Consider the following 17709-nt stretch of genomic DNA (forward strand, 5'->3'; position numbering starts at 1 on the left):
CCAGTACATAAATAAATATAATAGAAGCTGAACTCTGGTAAGGGTGAAGGAGAAATCTAGAGAATCAATGCACTTTCAGGAAATTTGTATAGGATAATTTAAGGCATATCTTCCTTACTGAAATGCAAACAATCTAAGGTAATGATCTGTTATTAACAAATTGTCATTTCTTATAATATATCTAGAATTATTTCAGTATTTCTATGTGTTTCAATGAATTTACCACTTTATCAATATGACTAATTCCTCAGCCTTGCAGAAGATGGCAATTCATTGACATGCTCTCAACCCATGTGGTCCTTTTTCAAGTTTTTTAAGACTTCCTTAAAACATCCGCTTCAAATGCTGGCAGCCTTCTTTTCATACATTTGTGATTTTCATAGTTAGCAATAAAATTTATATCTAATATCCCTTACTCTTGCTACTAGACCCTCCCACCTACTTTTTTGGTCAAACTCATCTTTCATTATACTTTTTACACCACTTCTACACAAGTTTACTTTGTTCATGTGTTTCAACTTCTTTATACATGTTATATTTTTCCTTTGCCATCTACACAATTTCCCAAATGTGAGTGTATATTTTTCTTTCTAATCAATTTTAGCTCATTCATCTATTTGTAATGCCTGTAATGTACTAATGAACTAACTCCATGCATACCCATTGAATATAATATTTTGGCAAGATAAATACATTCTTCAACCATTTAGATTGTCCTGTATAGGTTGCTAGCCTATTATCTTTTGATAGCAGCTTTTTCTCAAGGAAGCTCTATAATATTTCAGTTGTTGATATAATCTTGATTGCATATAGGCAAAATTTCAAATGGCCTTTGAAATATATTTGTAAAGGTATAAGGAATTCAGTAAATCTATAGACTGATCCTTTTAATCATTTATATTTTGCCTTTTTGCCATATTAGTGCATAGGAAATAATATGGGAAAAATACAATTTTCTTTATGTTCCTTGATTTACTTCTGTGAATATCCTTAAAGCAGCTGGTATTGATGAAATGATAAACATATATAGGGATGTGTCTAGAAGGGCTAAAAAGGAGATGCCACATTGTGATTTCACCCTCTGAAAACTTCCTTCTTCCTCAACATTTTTTGATGCAGATGAAATTATTTTAAGTCATTCAAAAATACTTATTCAGCAAGGCAATTTAATTGAGCAAATATGTGTTAAGCACTTTCTTGGTTGACTGAATATTTGTTCAGTGGAACTTTATATAATATCCTGGGTTAGGTACTAGCAAGTTAAAAGGGAAAATTATCAGGACAGGTATGATTGTTTTGTTTGTCCTTCCTTGAAAAGGACCATGACACTAGAAAAGGATGCCATGAAATGCAAGTGAATTGGATTTAATTGAAGAAGGGCTGGTACTTCCTACATATAATCCTTGCTACTGGGGAGACTGAGATCCAATGATCTTTTGAGCTTAGGAGGTCTGAATTGCAGTGGCTAAGCTGATGGAATGTCTCTACTGAAATCTGTCAACAATATGACAAGCCCTTGGGAGCAAGAGTCTACCTATTTGCCTGTAAGAGGGGAATTGACTCTTGAACAGAGTAGGACAAATAAAGTCGATCTTGCATTCCTGCATCAATTATCAGTCAGCAATGAGAATAGGTACTTGAATGGCTATGAGATAGGAAGACCCATACTAAAACAAAACTAAACAAAAGCAAAATAGTCCCTGCTCAAGCAGCTTTTAATCTAGTTTAATGGTGGTGGTAGTAGATCTGGATCTGTATAACACATACATATGATACATGGTAGACTATAACAGGGGCAAAGAGGAAGTCAGCACTCTCTGGGAAATTGGTTTTGATCACTTATTGTTGGATAAGATGAAGAAAGGCTTCATCAAAGGTAAAATTTGAGCAGGCTAGCATATCTGTAGTTGGAGACAGGGTAAGGTAATTAGATGAAAAAACGAGAGCAAAGTCATGGAAGTGGGATCTATGCTGAATGGTAGTGACCAATTTACTCTAGATTATCTTTGGAGAAAGAATAACATTTATTAAGAACAGTCAAGTAGTTCAGAAATAGATTTTGGAGAAAACCTTTGATGTGAAGCTAATCATAATGCAGTAGGCAATGAGGAGTCCTTAAAGATGTTTGAGCAGTACAGGGATGTGATCACGTCTATGCATTAGGATATTAACCTGGACCCTCTTTAAAAGAAATTAAAGGAAGCAGAAGCTAGAGGAGGTAGGAGAGACTGGTTAAATGCCTTTGCAACAGTCTCTGTATCAAGTACATGGAACTTGATCAGGCTTAAAAGAGTAAAAGATTTAAAAAAAAAAAAAGAAACAATTTGGAAGAAGTATATAATGGTAACTCCTGCTGACTAAACAACTATCATTCTCCTTTCCCCATCCTACAGTGGCCACTTGTAACCTAGAAATAGCTATATGCTACTGGGATAGAAATTTCTAAATTTCTAAATGTCCTATAGTTACCAGCTATTTATATTCTATATCTACTTAGATTCCTTTCAAGCACCATTCATCTTCTATGCAAGAAATTTTATTTCTCCATTCTCCCTAACCCCGCCCCTCCCTCCAGATAAGGTTCTTTCTGAAACAGCCTTTATGATGGGTTGATGAGCCTGAAAGGAAACTATTTTTCTATTAAGAAGGGCAGAGAAACAACAGAGAATATTTGGGTAAAAGCAGAATAACAGTCTGTTATAGATGTTCAAGATACAAGAATAACTGGCATTTATATGAGATCTCAAGAGTTTCAGTGCACTTTATATACAATTTCTCATTTGATCTCAGAACAGCCCTTTGAGGTGGGTATTACAATTGCTATTTAACCAATCCATATGCATGTATTAATCTTCTACTCTATGTGTCAGGCACTGAAACAGTCCTTGTCTTCAAGAACCTTATATTGTAACATTTTGCATTGTTATTCCCATTTTACAGCTGAGGAAACATAATAAGAAAGGGTAAATGATGTGAACAGAACCCTGTAGCTAATCAATACTTGAAGATGTATTCGAATCCAGGATTACCTTACTCCAAGTTTAGACCTTTCTACTATGTTAGCCTGCCTCTTCTGCAAAACTGGGATACTTTATAATGAAGATGTTATTTAAAACAAACAAACAAATAAAAATCCCCAATAGCTAAGTATGCAGAGTTATAAAGAAAGAAAAAAAATAGAAATGTCTCTACATCTGCAAAGATGTAGAGAAATATAGCAATTCAAATGAGAGAAATAAATAAATAATTTGTTATTATTACAATCTGATTAGATCCAGTTTATTGAATTGGTAACAGTAGTGGATTTCATCCATGTAAATGTCCCTTTTCTGGTGTTCCTGTTCAAACTCTTCACACCAGAGGTGCAGTGTTAACAGGAGTTTCCCTACTGTTTTCTTCACACCTTAAGTTCCTCCTGTTACAAAAACAGGAGACTGGCAAATGCTTAGCAGCTGTGATAATGTAAAAAACAAAGTAAAAAGGTTTTAACAATGCTTGAGAAGAATTATTTTAGATGTCAAGCCCTTGGTAAACTGAAGAAAGAATCTGACTTAAGCACAAAAAAAAAGTAACTATTTTCTCAACTGAGTTTTTGAGAAGCTAATAATGGATGATGCATATACATGGTATCCAATTAGAACTCTTTAAAATTCCATGTCTTGTAAAAAAAAAAAAAGCCAGTGATTTAAAAATTTAGAAGAAAAAAAAGCATTGGATAGTAAAAATGTTTGTGATGCTTGAGGATGTGGTTACCTACATAGAAATGTTTAATCCACAAATTAAAAATAAAATACATTTTTAAAAAATGCATTCATTTTTAAAGCACTGTAATCAAACATGTTATTTATATATATGCCAGTATTTTGACATTTTTAAAACAGCTTCCACAAATCCAAGAAATTCTTGCATTATTACAAAATTGAAGTAGTTGAAAAGCACAAGTGTTATAGAAGAGAACAAGATTCAAATATTCATATCCATACATACATACATATATGTATATACATTTACCCACACAACTATACCTAAGGAGCTATGGCAATATACCCATTTTTTAGAATAGGGAATGTGCCTTCTTTGAAGATTATAGAATCCTATTTTAAACTTTTAGGTATAATAGAAAAACTCACATATTGTTGGGCTGCTTATGAAAATGGAACAGGTGTCCAGGATAGGCAGGTGCTAAGGTGGATGTTTGAACTTGCCCTAGATCACTAGTTGACTCCAGTGAAGTTCTCCTAACAGGTGGCTAGCTGATTGGCATGCCATGTGACATTTATCCAGGGAGCTACTTGGTTGACAGGCTGCTACAGACAGAGGAAGAGGGTCTTTGCTTTGATGAGGAAATTGCCCAAACTCATGTCTCATTAGTGTTTCCTAAGGTTCTTTGGAAGTGAACAACAGTTTAATTAAGGGCTGACGTAAACACGTTTCTGCACACTTTCCCTGCAGCATTTTATCACATTAGAATTGATCAAAATTGTTGCCTTGGGCTGACTTGAACAGATATACATCTGGAGCGCCATTTGTGCAAGCTGCTGCTGAGTAGACTACATAGGCTGAGTTTCACAGTGCCTCTTTTCACATTCTGCCTCCCTTTTTTAGACAAGTTTACCTTATTGGAAAGAAGTTGATCTATTTATTTTAACCCCCCTCTCCCCCTTTGATGCTTTAAAATATGACACATCATTGCTACATGGCACAAAGTATGAAAATAATGACAAGATTTTAAATGGAAATAATGAACTATGAGCTAGTTTTTTATAAGACATATTATAAGGGAAAATTTGAACAAAATGGATGTCAAAATGCGATATATCTGAAGCCTAGGTAAAATGTGTCCTACATGGTAACTCTTTGTACATTTGATTAATTGGGGAAAAAAAAAAGATTCAAAGCCGCATATCATCTTTACCATATGGCTTCTAAAAGCAAGAACTAATCGCCTAATTAGAAATCACATATAGGAGTAAGCAAACTAATCACCTAATTAGAAATCACATATAGGAGTAATCACTAACAATAAACCTCATCACTTGCATGGTTTTTGCTATCTTTTCTTGTCTTTTGAATAGGTCTTCTTTCTTTTTTTTTCTTTTCTTTTTTCTATTCTCTCTCTCTCTTGGAGAGCAAAAGGTACCCTAAAACCCTACCTTTGATTCCTACTTTTTACTGATTTTTCTTACTTTTCTTGCTTCCTCCCTGTCTTCAGATTATTTAAAATTTCTTCTCATTCTCTCCCTTTGGGTCTGTCTCTTTCCAAATTCCAATTTGTTCAAAGTTCTATGGATCTTGAAAATCATCCTATCAGGCAGATTATCAATAAACAGTTATGGAGGATCTATTATATTAAAAGGGCAATTAAATGGCATAATGGATAGAGTATCAGGTCTAGAATTTGGAGAACTTGAGCTCAAATCTAGCCTCAGACACATATTAGCTGTGTGACCCTGGGCAAGTCACTTAACTCTGCCTTAGTTTCCTCATTTGTAAAATGAGCTGAAGAAGGAAAAAGTAAAGCACTTCAGCATCTTTGCCAAGAAAACCCAAATGGTGTCACAGAGAGTTGGATGAGACTGAAACAACTCCACAACAACAATAGTATATGTATGTATGAGTGTATGTGTGTGTATACATATATATATATATATATGTATACATACACATTTATATCACACACATATATATGTAAGTGTGTGTATATGCACACACATAAACAGAACAAATAGCACAAGCTGACATAGAACCAATCTACATAAGCATATAACATTCATGTAAACAACTGAAAAACATATGAAGCTAAGTATCAACAAATATTTTGTCATACAAATTGAGTATATAAATGTATTGAATCGAGTCAGCAAGCATTTATTAAAAGCTTACTTTGTTTCAGGCACTGTGCTAAGCTGAATCAAAAGGGGAGTGTCAAAAAGGAATGTCTATCTTTGAAAATGCCCCATAAGGAGTAAATTTTCAGCTAAAATTTCAGTGTTGAAAAATACATTCTAATCAGAAAATATGGCATGTGCCAAATAATGGAGGCAGGACAGTTTGGTTTAAGAGATTAAAAGCAAATTATCTTGGCCAGAATGCACAGAAATAATGGTAAATGATATTTAATGACAATGATTTGATGCAACAGAAAACCCCTACGTTTTTTAAAACTGGGGAGTGATGAAGTCACAATGATATTCACAAAAGTTTCTGGAAACTCTGTAGGATAGGTTGGAATAAAATGATTTGGAGAAAAGGTGCAGAAAAAAGGCTATTTACATCGATCCAAGTATAAGTTGACAGAATAAGGTGCTTACTGAAGAAAATGAAAAGAACAAAAAAGAAGCCACCTTAGAAACACTACAAATTCTATTTCTCTTTCATTGGCTCATGCTTAATTTCCAAATCAAATGTAGATTTCTCATTCTGGTTTCAAGTCCCCACAATAATTTGTTTGTGGTTCTCTCAATGCCTGTTTCTCCCTCATGGAAACATCAGACAAATCTTTCCATGGGTCTTTAATTCTTTCCTTACTATGTGATTTTATATTTTTTCCTATTCTGTTTCTTATGCATGAATAGAATATAATTTGGGAAGCAAGAAAACAAGTAAAACCCCCAAGAAAACAAATAGTTTTTTCTCTTTTATACTCTTATTTGTATCCTTAACATATGATTGGTATGAAAATAGAGAACATACCAGGTACTTAATAACTTATAATAAAAGTTAAATTAAAAAAACTTTTATACTATAATAGCAAGTAATCCCTTATCTCCTTTAACCTGTCATTCTAAGATATTTTGAATTCCAAACATCAGTTTATCTTGTGTCATTTAATGAGGCTATATCTTTATAAGAAAACAAAATATAATATTATTATTATTTTTCTCTAAAGTGCATCCTGTAAAATATTGACCTTAGTGAAGCTCACATACACTTAATGAAAACTGCATTCTGTTTGTACTATTCAAGAAGGGAAGACCTTTTGTGATATTCTTAACTTGTGCAAATAGTTTTTGTTCATTCTTGTTTTCTACATCTATAATTCCTGGGTGTATTTAGAACATGAAGGGACCATTAAATCACTGCATTTAAGAGAGCGAACAGAAAGAATAAATGAAGCTATCCTAATTACTTCATAAAGCTAATTATATAATTTTAACTAAGAAAATGCCTAGGTAGCATCTCTAAAACTATATAATCACCTGTGTAACATGAACTTTTGTATGAACACCTATGGTTTGTATGCCCCTTTGCCCCCCTTTAAAGGAACTCGTTATTGTGGATTCAGCTGGTTATGATGAAAGTCCTGAAATAATGAGCACCAGTGGCACTGTCTTGATTTGGTTGATCTTCTCCAAAGATCATATCACCAGGTGCAATCATCCTAGGTGGGAAAGACCATTTGTAGTGAATTGTTCTGAAATGATTTTCAGTAATATTTTATAATTTATATGGCAGTCTTCTTAGGAACAGATTGACCATATGTTAATTTTATTTGAAACCTCTTACTTGAACTCAAACATAGTTGTAAAGGCAATGCATTAGAGCAGCAATAGAAAGCCACTAAGCTTCTTTTCTGAAAGTCCATTTCAAATTAAGAATTCTAGTAGGGTTTAATTGAAGCTGTGATTATAATATCTATAAAAATGAGGCAGTTGAAATCGATGATTTAAAACATCTCATCTCTTCCAGTTTTAAAAGTCTATGATTTTTTTGATTGTATATCATATAGCATGTCACCTTCAATCAGATTAGAAATGTGTATATTTTTAATATTCCTTATTTCATTATGTTTTAGTCATACTTTTTTTTTAGCATTATTTAAGATCTATTAACTGCAGTTAACCCTAACATTAAAAGCTATTTGTATAAATTAAATATCTTTCTTCATTTTTATAGGGATCCTAATGACAATGTTTTAATTGTACATGTTCCTTTAAAAAACAAACAAACATTTCCTGCTTCTGGAGGTAAATGGAATTAGTTCTTTGATTTTCTGTTTCAAAATAGTTTCTGACCAATTTAACAGTAGTAACCAACTTAATTATATTAGTCAAAAACTATTAACTAGGAAAGCTAGGACTAGGACTTCTAACTGATAAATCTTTTTTTTTTTTTTTTAATAGGGATATATGATTAGCACCAAACTTAGATGATATGGTACAGAGTGCCAAAATCCTGAAATCAAATACTTGGTTAATTTTGTTGTTTAAAATTAGAATAAAGTTTCTTTTTCTGAACAGTTAGATATAAAATGCAGTTATAGAACTATGAAGGCATATTCATTTTAAAAGGTTGATTTTTAAAGGCATTCTCAAAATAAAATGAGTGGCTTAAATTTCATCAATAACAGAAAGCTTTCCTTATTGATGTTTTTTAAATAACAATCCTTTTTACCATCTTAAAAAAAGTATAACAAAATCAGTATGTTGGATTCCTTTTAAAATAGGATAGTGATACTAGTGCTGGATTTGGACTCGTGAAAATTTGAATTCAAATCTTGCTTCAGAACATTGTGCAGTGCCCAATTCTGATAGACTTAGCTTTCCACAGCAATGTAATAATAAAAGACAATTTCAAAAGACCCATGATAGAAATGCTATTCACATGCAGAGAAAAGAACTATGGAGTCTGATTGCAAATCAAAAAATAATACTATTTTAACTTTTTTTTGGTTTTTTCTTTTTTTGTGGTTTTCCCCTCTCATTCTGATTCTTTTTTTTATTATATGACTAATGTGGAAATATGTTTAATGTGATTGTACTTGTATAACTTATATCCAATTGCTTGCCATCTAGCGGAGGGGAGAGAGGGGAAAAAATATGGAACTCAAAATCTTATAAAATATAAACTACTATTGAAAGCTAAAAAAAAAAAAAAAAAGACCTAATCTTGCCATTTTAGATGACTTGACTCTGTATAACCTCGTTCGACTTGATGTTTCAGCATCTATAAAACAGGCAAAATAGTAACGCCTACTTCACAGGACTGTTGTGAGGATCAAATACAAGTATAAATGGAATAAATAATAGCTCCTTTTTGCAAACCTTGAAGTGCTTCATAAATGTGAGCTATTGTTATTATCACGTAAGATGTTAGACAAATGGCATAAGTGACAGTTTAAGATACTGATTAATTCTCTCTTTTCCAACCTGAAAGATCCTTTATGACATCTATACTCTGTTTGCCACTATTTTATAAACAGTGTGGTCTGGGTCCTAGAAAACAAAGACTCCTTGAAACCATTTAAATTTAAATTAGTGGGGAATGTCTGGGCTAGGCTTTATTTGAGCCCCAGAGAATCAATAAACAGAGTTCTCTGTCTTACCCAGAAGGTCACCATGTCACCATTTTTTAAAACCTTTTTGAGGAAAAAAAAACCCATTTAACAAATGAAGCCTTAAGTCATCTTCATTGAGAAGCAAAAACTGTTACATAAACTTTAAATAGGCAGGAGAGCCACTCAAAGGAATAGAGGGGCACCTGTTTTAAAAGAATCACACAGAGAAGAGTAGCATGTGAGACATGTCCATTGGGACATTCATTTCTGGGCTGTAGCTTAACATTGCCAAAAATCATTTTTCCCCCTTGCAGATATGTCTTCTCCTACTGCTATGAAGAAGCCTGAAAAGCCATTGTTTAGCCCTACATCTCCACAGGACTCTTCACCCAGATTGAGCACTTTTCCTCAGCATCACCATCCGGGAATCGCAGGAGTTGCACACAGTGGTGAGGAGTTTCCCAGAGAAATTTTTTCTCGTTTCTTTTTTCTGGCCCAAGTCCATAGCAATGGAGCACAAGTTATCATTTCTATGCCCCTGTTAATGAGTCCGAATCCCATATGTTTTATTGAGGGAAAGAGAAGGATCATCAAGTAGGTTGTTGAGTTTTGGAGTATTTTCAAAGGCAAGAATTCACATAAACAGCATTTTTAGAAGGGAAATTTGTTATTCATTTATCAAGATTTATCTGAGAATGAAACAATGTAAATTGGAGGATCCTGTGTTTAGAAGCAAAAAAAAAAACTTCTTTCTTGCATGTTTTATTGCTGATAATGCATATTCTACTATGCTTCATAATTAATTATGATTAGATGGTAATGATTATTACCATTATAAATTATTAAATCATTTATATGATGATTTAAGGTTTACAAATTAAATAGAAAACCCCCAACATATTTACTTTGCCAAATCATCAACTTATTGACAGTTACTTTAGCAAAACTGAGAAATAAATGAGTACTTATCAATATGGCTATAGATAGATAGATATAGATGGATGGATAAATATAGATAGCTATATAGATATATAGAGATGACATACATACATATATGTATACACACACATATATTTGACTTCTTCAGGGGATACTAGGACTTGGACTTAGAAAAGATCTTAGAATTATTTTATGGATGAAGAAACTGAGGAATATAGAGGAAGTGGTTTTCCTTGGGGTATAAAATTAGAAAGTCACATAGCTAGAATTCAATGTATATTAGTTACAAACTCTTATCTTTAGATATGAATATGGTTATGAGCTTGGGAGAAATTTTAATACTTGATTTTATACACACACAAACTCACATATACATATACATTCATAGACATAGACATCATCATTTTATTTTGCTTCTGTAAAATTTTTAAACAGAAAATAGTTCCCTTTTTAAAAAAAATACAGCTAGAATCAGATTTTTAAACTGTAATGTAAAAGGCAGTCCAAGTCTAAGAATAAGCAATAATTATTTTCCCAAGGACTAACCTAAATTTGTAGAGTCTTATCATCAAGTTGATTACTGGTGATTTTTATTTCATTTGCCACAATAATTTTCATGATTTATCCACTAAGCTATAAAGAGGGTTGTATTCTGAGTTGATAGATGAACTTCAGAACTATGAAATTACAGGTCCTTAGAAGCAGTGAAATTTACAATGGACTTTACAAATGTCAATATGCAACATTTAGTTTGAGATATGTGAAAATCTACTGGTTAATGTCAAGTTGTTTTCAACTTCTTCCTAGGCTTAAAAAAAGAGAGAGAACTTACATTATCTAAAAATGAAGGAAATTATAGTTGAGAATTATGTACCAGCCAGAGATTATATATTATATGTATTTATACACACATCCATTCACACAGAGAGACAAAGATAGATACAGAGAGAGATGCATGTACATACATATAAACATGTGGCATGTATGTAGCATTGCAGACAATGCTAACATAGATTTATACTAATTGATCAATAATGTTAACAAAATTAAACTTATAAATCAAGAGGAAAATACAGTTGCAAGGCTCTGAGCTGGGGCATATTTAAGGTTGGTTATTGTCATGGCTTTTATTCCAGAGTAACTTTCCTGAGAGTAGGTATTTTCAAAGATGAGAAACAAAGATAGATGTGTCCATATATGTCTTATACTGATACTTACTCAATACTTAGTACAACTAATGTTAGCCAGCATTTATACAGAGCTTTAAGGTTTGCAAAGCACTTTACAAACATTATCTTATTTTATCCTCACAGAAACTCCAGGAGATAGGTGTTATTTTACAATTGAGGAAAACAAGGCAAACAGAAGTTAAGGGACTTGACTAGGTTCAAATGGCTTAATTAAGTTTCTGAGGCTGAATTTGAAGTTAGCTCTTCTTGACTTCACATCTGCTTTTCTAACTGTGGCACTACCTAGCTGCACTACCAATGACATCCATGACTTTCTTTATCTCAAGTCACTCTCTCTAGTAAAACTTCTAAACTTATTTGCAAGTTAATAGACATTATTTATGAAATGCTATGGCAAAAAAAAAAAATCAACCCTTGCTGCTAGTCATCCCTCTGGAGAATAATCTCTATGTTCAGCTGGTCATAAGGTGATAGATATGCACTATTATCACTAATATCCTACTAGAATCTCATACAGCTTGATGAGACCTTCTAGAGCCTGTACAGAGACTTAGAAAATCTAGGCATAGCTTTCCTCTGTAATAAATGTGTTTCTAATAAGGCAAAAAAACTTTTTACTTTTTCTCTATGTTGCTTTGCCATTTTCTTAAAAGAACTTAAATAAGTTCTGTGTAAGAAAACAATAATAGATATATTTACTTTCGAGTAGTTTTGAAAGAAATATTTTTATGTAGAGAAAGTTTGAGATCTTATCTGAAAAATGACCTCAGGTTAGGCCAACTTGAGCATAGTTGAAGAAAACAAGGACAGTCTCTCACCATACCTGCCCCCCTAAATCTGACCAGATGTCTGCTTATTGTTAACAACACAGGGGTGCTGTTAAGAGAATGTGGTTGCTTAATAAAAATACTTCACCACAGTCGGAAAAACAATTCAAACCCTGTGTACCACTGTGATTAGTTTAGTGCCATCTTTGTAATTTTGGACAAAATCAATGCAGGATGTATTTATTTGTTATTATAATTAAATACTTAAGGATATTGATTATCACTGACATTGGGAGTTGATATTCAACAATATTAATCATAAATTGCAATTCACACACATTGTACTTTAAGAGTTATACCAATAATTTCCTTAAAACTCTAAAAATGTGGTCTAAGAGAAAAAAAAGAAAATTGTATTTGGAATAGCAGAATCTGGGTGTATACTACTACATAACTATGTAGTGCTTTTGAGTATGCCATATTAGCTTTATGGACTTTGGTTTCCTCATCTGTAAAATGGAGAGGTTAGCCCTGGTTATTTTTAAGCTTCCTTCTATCTCAAAATCCCATTATTTTTTGTATTGGATAGTAAGCTTTATTGTGTTATATTTGATTAAGGGTCTTGTCCTTAATTGATCAAACAGTATAACAAGTATTGGAAGTGAGATTTGAAAACCAAGTTTCTTGCAAGCATTCTGTCTTTTTCAATGTGTTTCTTCTGGCCTTTGCTCAATTCTTGTATCTAGATGGGGGTAAGGGAGGAAATCTCATTTGTGGGGTTTTATTTTAAAAGCCATTCCTAAATCTGATTGAACTCAAAGAAGGAAACCTATTTATAATTGAGTTTATTCTGCATTTTCCTTGCTGAATATTCTTGTATGTTATGAAAAATTCTTCTTTTGGGGGAAACAAATGCTATATTTGAAAGGTGTATATTTAGAAAGTTTTTGTTAAGTCATGCTGTATGTCTTTTAGCTGAGGAATGAAGAATATATCTTCTGTTGGTAGGTAATTTGGTTCAGAATTGGTGTTCGATATTTTAAATTTAAAACTTAGCATCTTGGAAAAATGGTAAACAAAAAGAAGTTATTTAATATATACTTAATGTGCATAAAATTATATTTATATTTTGCTTATATTACTATTACCCCTGTATTATAGAGATATTTATAGTATAGTAAGTTACTTCTTTATTTTAAAAGATATATATTAATAGAAATTTAAGTGGTAAATCTCATATCTGTGTTAAAAATTTTACTGAAGTAATCCATATGAACATGCTATATTCATTTTAATTGTAATCATAAATTATATGAATGTTTTCTGCTTAATAAGCATTATAAATTATATGTTAGGAAACTGGGCAAGTTAATATGGCTATGTAAGCTTTAAGCTTTCATTTCATGTTGCCTGTTTAATGTTGCATTATCAATGAGATCCTTCATGTATTGGTCTCAGAGAGACTTTGGAAGGAAGCAAATAAAAAGAGTATAGAGAAAATATGTAAAGGAGAGATTCCTTTTTGTTTTGAAAGAAATATTTTCATTTGGAAGAAGGTTTTCCCAGGCCCTGAGGTTGAACATTCATTAGCATTTACACAATGGTCAACTAATTATTCTTGCCATTATTGCTTCGTAATTATTGGCTTCCCCTTTCCACATCCATAGGCAGGTACAGGATTACATAGTAAGGAAAAATTCACTACATTTACTTATAGTGAGATTTGTTTCCATTATGAATCTTAGTGAAAATTTTGTGAGTCCTTTTTGTCCTTACAATGTTTTCAATTGATCAAAATTCATGAGGCAAAGGCAAGTATCTGCTCTGCTGGGAAATCACTGCTTTGTTTAAAGAAACATGATGTCAAGCAATGGCATAACCCATAAGAAATGAAAAGGTTTTATTTATTTATTTATTTTTTAATCTGTAGAATTGTTAGTTTGGGGGGTGAGGAGAAAGAACATAGAGACAGAAAAATAAAAACACTTGGACACACAGAATCAGAGACAGAGAGACATAGAGAAAAAGAAAGATAGAGAAAAAACAAGAGACCTACGGACAGCAGAGAAGACAGAGACCTCCAGAGACACAGAGACAGCAAGAAGAGGAAGAGGAAGTAGAGAAGGGAAAGGAAGAAGAGTCAGATTGGCTGGGATCAAACAAAAAAAAGAACTGAGTGGCAAATATTTTAAGATTATTTTGCTTGAATCATCCATCACTCTGTAGAATGACTTTATATTTAAGAATAGGAACTACAAAGTCCAGAAAGTTAAAGCTTAACTAAATTTTAATTTTCTTTCTCCAGTCATCTCAACCAGAACGTCACCATCACCATTGCCATTCCCAGCACAAGCTATCCTTCCTCCAGCCCCGACAAGCTACTTTTCTCATCCAACAATCAGATATCCTCCTCACCTGAATCCTCAGGATACTCTGAAGAATTATGTACCTTCTTATGACCCATCTAGTCCACAGACAAGCCAGGTAAAGAGGATGGGGGTGAGCCAGAGAAATGTCTTGAGAACACTATATTATAGTGAAGCAGATATTGCCATACTCCCTTGTCTATATACTGTGATGCTTAATTAGGGTAGTAGAATAATTATTGTCATAGTATTAACTTTTGAACTTTAAACTTAGGAAGGTTCGTCTTGAATTTGGTTGAGTGACAATAAGAGGATTTCTTTACAGGTGAAAATTTCATGTAAACTTGTTTAATGTCTCTTATTTTTATTGTTTGAAAAGTTTAGGGGACTAGATTAGCAAAAAAAAAAAAAAAAGCTTGAAACAGTTCATAGTTTTGAAATGTCTGATACATGACACAAAGGCAGGGAATAGTAAGGTATATTTTAAAATAAATATACAAAAAGAATAGTTACATTTATAGACAGGCTATTAGGAATTCAAATAAGCTTTCATGTTATAAACATTTATCGTGTTTGAAGGATACTTAATTCTTCACACAGACATAACTGTACTTAATAATGGGTTACACAGTTACAAACTTATTCTTTTGTAAACGTTTAATAGTAACTTTAGGAATTTGCTACAGATATAGTGGTTCAAATGCATTTCTACCTTATCAGATGCATATCTGCCTAAAACCACGTATATTTTTAGATGGCAGTCATAGGTTAGGGCTCTGATGTATGAAAGGTTTTTGTTTGTTTGTTTCCATGTTTTTTGTTTTTCTGCAATCAAATGAGCAACAAATAATGCTATGCGATTTCTTCTGTAGGACAGACTTTCAGTCAAAGCTGTTTGTCAATAATGGTAATATTTCCAGTGTGAATGTAATGTAATTTGTATGATATGGTATCTGATTTTCCCATCATTCTTCAGGATTTTTTTTTTTTTTTGTCAACTCTACATGGCACTTTTCACCAAATTTGCTGAGATATAGGAGTTTTTGTGTTAATTCTGTTGTTATAATGATAATAAAAGGTAAGGTATAAGTTTTTAGATTTAAAAAAATCTAAAGGAAATCAATTTAACGTAAACACAAGAAGTAAGGGGAAACATCAATTTTTCATTTGCTCAGAGAAAAAACTTGTAGGCTTGACTGAAAGTTGTGTTGTGAATACCAACAAATGAATCTTCCTTTGGGCTATTTAAAAACTCAGTGATTATTGGACCCTGTGGACTAGTTGCATAGTTTTTGAAATCTAAATTTGAAGATAAATTTTCAATTTCAGTTTTAGGTGAAAAAATTTCAAGTGATATATTATTTTTTATTGGATATAATATTGATGCTAATTAAGAAAAAGCGTGGGATTGTGGTATATCAGTTTAAGACTACAATTTGCTGTCAAAGCATGGATTTAAAAGTCTTTCAGTTCCACAGAGCATTTTGCTGAGACTCAGCTGGGAACAGTGCACACAGGGCCTGATTTTAATTTGTGTAAAATTTCCATGAATAACAAAGTCTAATTAAGACATCCATTAAAAGTCCTTAATGTTAATTCAGTGTGGAAAATCTTAGAGTTCCATTGGATTTTTTTTTTTTTTTAAAAACTGATGTCTTAATTAGGCACTATTAAGGGAAAAATTATGCAAATTAAAATCAGGCCCTTAGTGTTATGCATTTCTTTAATTATTCAGTGCTTGTTTTACTTACATTTCAATTTTTTTATATGTTAAGAGGGCAGATTAGGCTATTAGATCTGCCTATATTGTTCCCTGTTTTTCTTTCCATTTTCAAGGTAAAGATCTATCTAGCTTCTAAGAGAAGTATCTTACTCTCTTGTCTCAGTTTTTTTTTTTTTTTTTTTTTTTTAATGCTTTCTCAGGGTTTTAGTACTGTGTAATGAAACCAATGTACTGAGCAGGATAATCCCTTCAAAATGCTGTGTCAACTCTCTCCTGAGAGGAGTCAACTCTCTTTTTAGCAGCAACAATAAGAAGGTTCATCTTTTAGCATCCTTAGAAGATAAAAGTTTTGTGGTATAGCTTCATCCTTTTAAACTAGCAGAAAACAACAGTATTTCTCGTTCCTATGGACCCTAAAATATGGAATATCATTGCCTGTCTTGGCTTAGATTTATTTTTTTGTCACTTTTTGTAAACTTTAAATTAGGTAAATGTGTGTCACTGAACTTGGAACGTGATTCAGTTCCAGTGGGGAAAGCTTTGCAGTATGGAGCACTGTACTGCCATAGTCTGTCGCAGCATTTCCTTGACATTATTGTCACTCTCCAGGTAGGTGTTATTGAACACAAGGGACTGGGTCTTTGATTACTGCATACAGAACAACTTTGTTCATAGAACCCCACAGCAGGGATAAAAATAACAAACATATTTCTGAGTTGTTATTATTGTTAAGGTGAAAATGTAAAGCAATTCACTGACATGTTCATTTGCTAGAAAAAGTTGGTCACATAATGGTGGGCTTTTAAACCCAATGATTTTTGCTTTTTTGGTTGAAAACATGAATTTAGTGAACTATGAAGATCTATTAGGAATATTTCATCTATTTTTTTTCTGCTCAAACTTAAAAATCTTACTTGGTTTTGCAAAAGAAATCTCCTGATATCAGTCCAATTTTTCTTTAGAAATCAAAAGAATGGCTACTTAGTTAATGTTCCTAGAATAAGCGGAATCAAAAGAATGGTTACTGAATTCCTCCCCAACATGCTTCAATAATATATAAATTTAGATTGTTAAGATAAGCAACAGAGATTCCATGTACTCCCCACAGCAATTTTGAGATTAATTACATTACCACTGTACTGATTGTAGTGAGACAGTCTTGCTATTCACTGGAATATTTTAAGGAAAATTAGTTTAAAGGTATAGTTCTCCCATAGGTTTCCACAGGGGAATACGATAGGTTATTTTCCTGATATAATGTTAACTACTTCAAATTATATGTGATGAACAATCAGGATGTTCAAGTACCTTGTATTTTCAAGGGAAAAATGATACAACAGGTGAAGAGCCTAACTTAAGACTTAGCTATGGCTAAAAGTGAAAATGTTTGAATATTATTAGATTTTTCATCTTTTTTTCAAAGACAAAATATCTATACATGTAGTTA

General features: G+C 32.5%; 1 protein-coding gene across 5 annotated transcripts in view; it reads left to right on the forward strand.

The window, feature by feature from the left end:
* The window catches only part of NFIB (nuclear factor I B), a 267392-nt gene that overhangs the window by 211403 nt on the left and 38280 nt on the right, over window positions 1-17709 (forward strand). For all 5 annotated transcript variants that reach the window (XM_023497947.2, XM_031947144.1, XM_031947108.1 and 2 more), the window contains exons 7-8: window positions 9592-9726; window positions 14479-14657. In XM_023497947.2, coding sequence (XP_023353715.1) covers window positions 9592-9726; window positions 14479-14657 — 314 coding nt within the window. The remainder of the gene's footprint in view (window positions 1-9591; window positions 9727-14478; window positions 14658-17709) is intronic.

This window comes from Sarcophilus harrisii, chromosome 1 (genome assembly GCF_902635505.1).
Source record: "Sarcophilus harrisii chromosome 1, mSarHar1.11, whole genome shotgun sequence".
Taxonomy (NCBI): domain Eukaryota; kingdom Metazoa; phylum Chordata; class Mammalia; order Dasyuromorphia; family Dasyuridae; genus Sarcophilus; species Sarcophilus harrisii.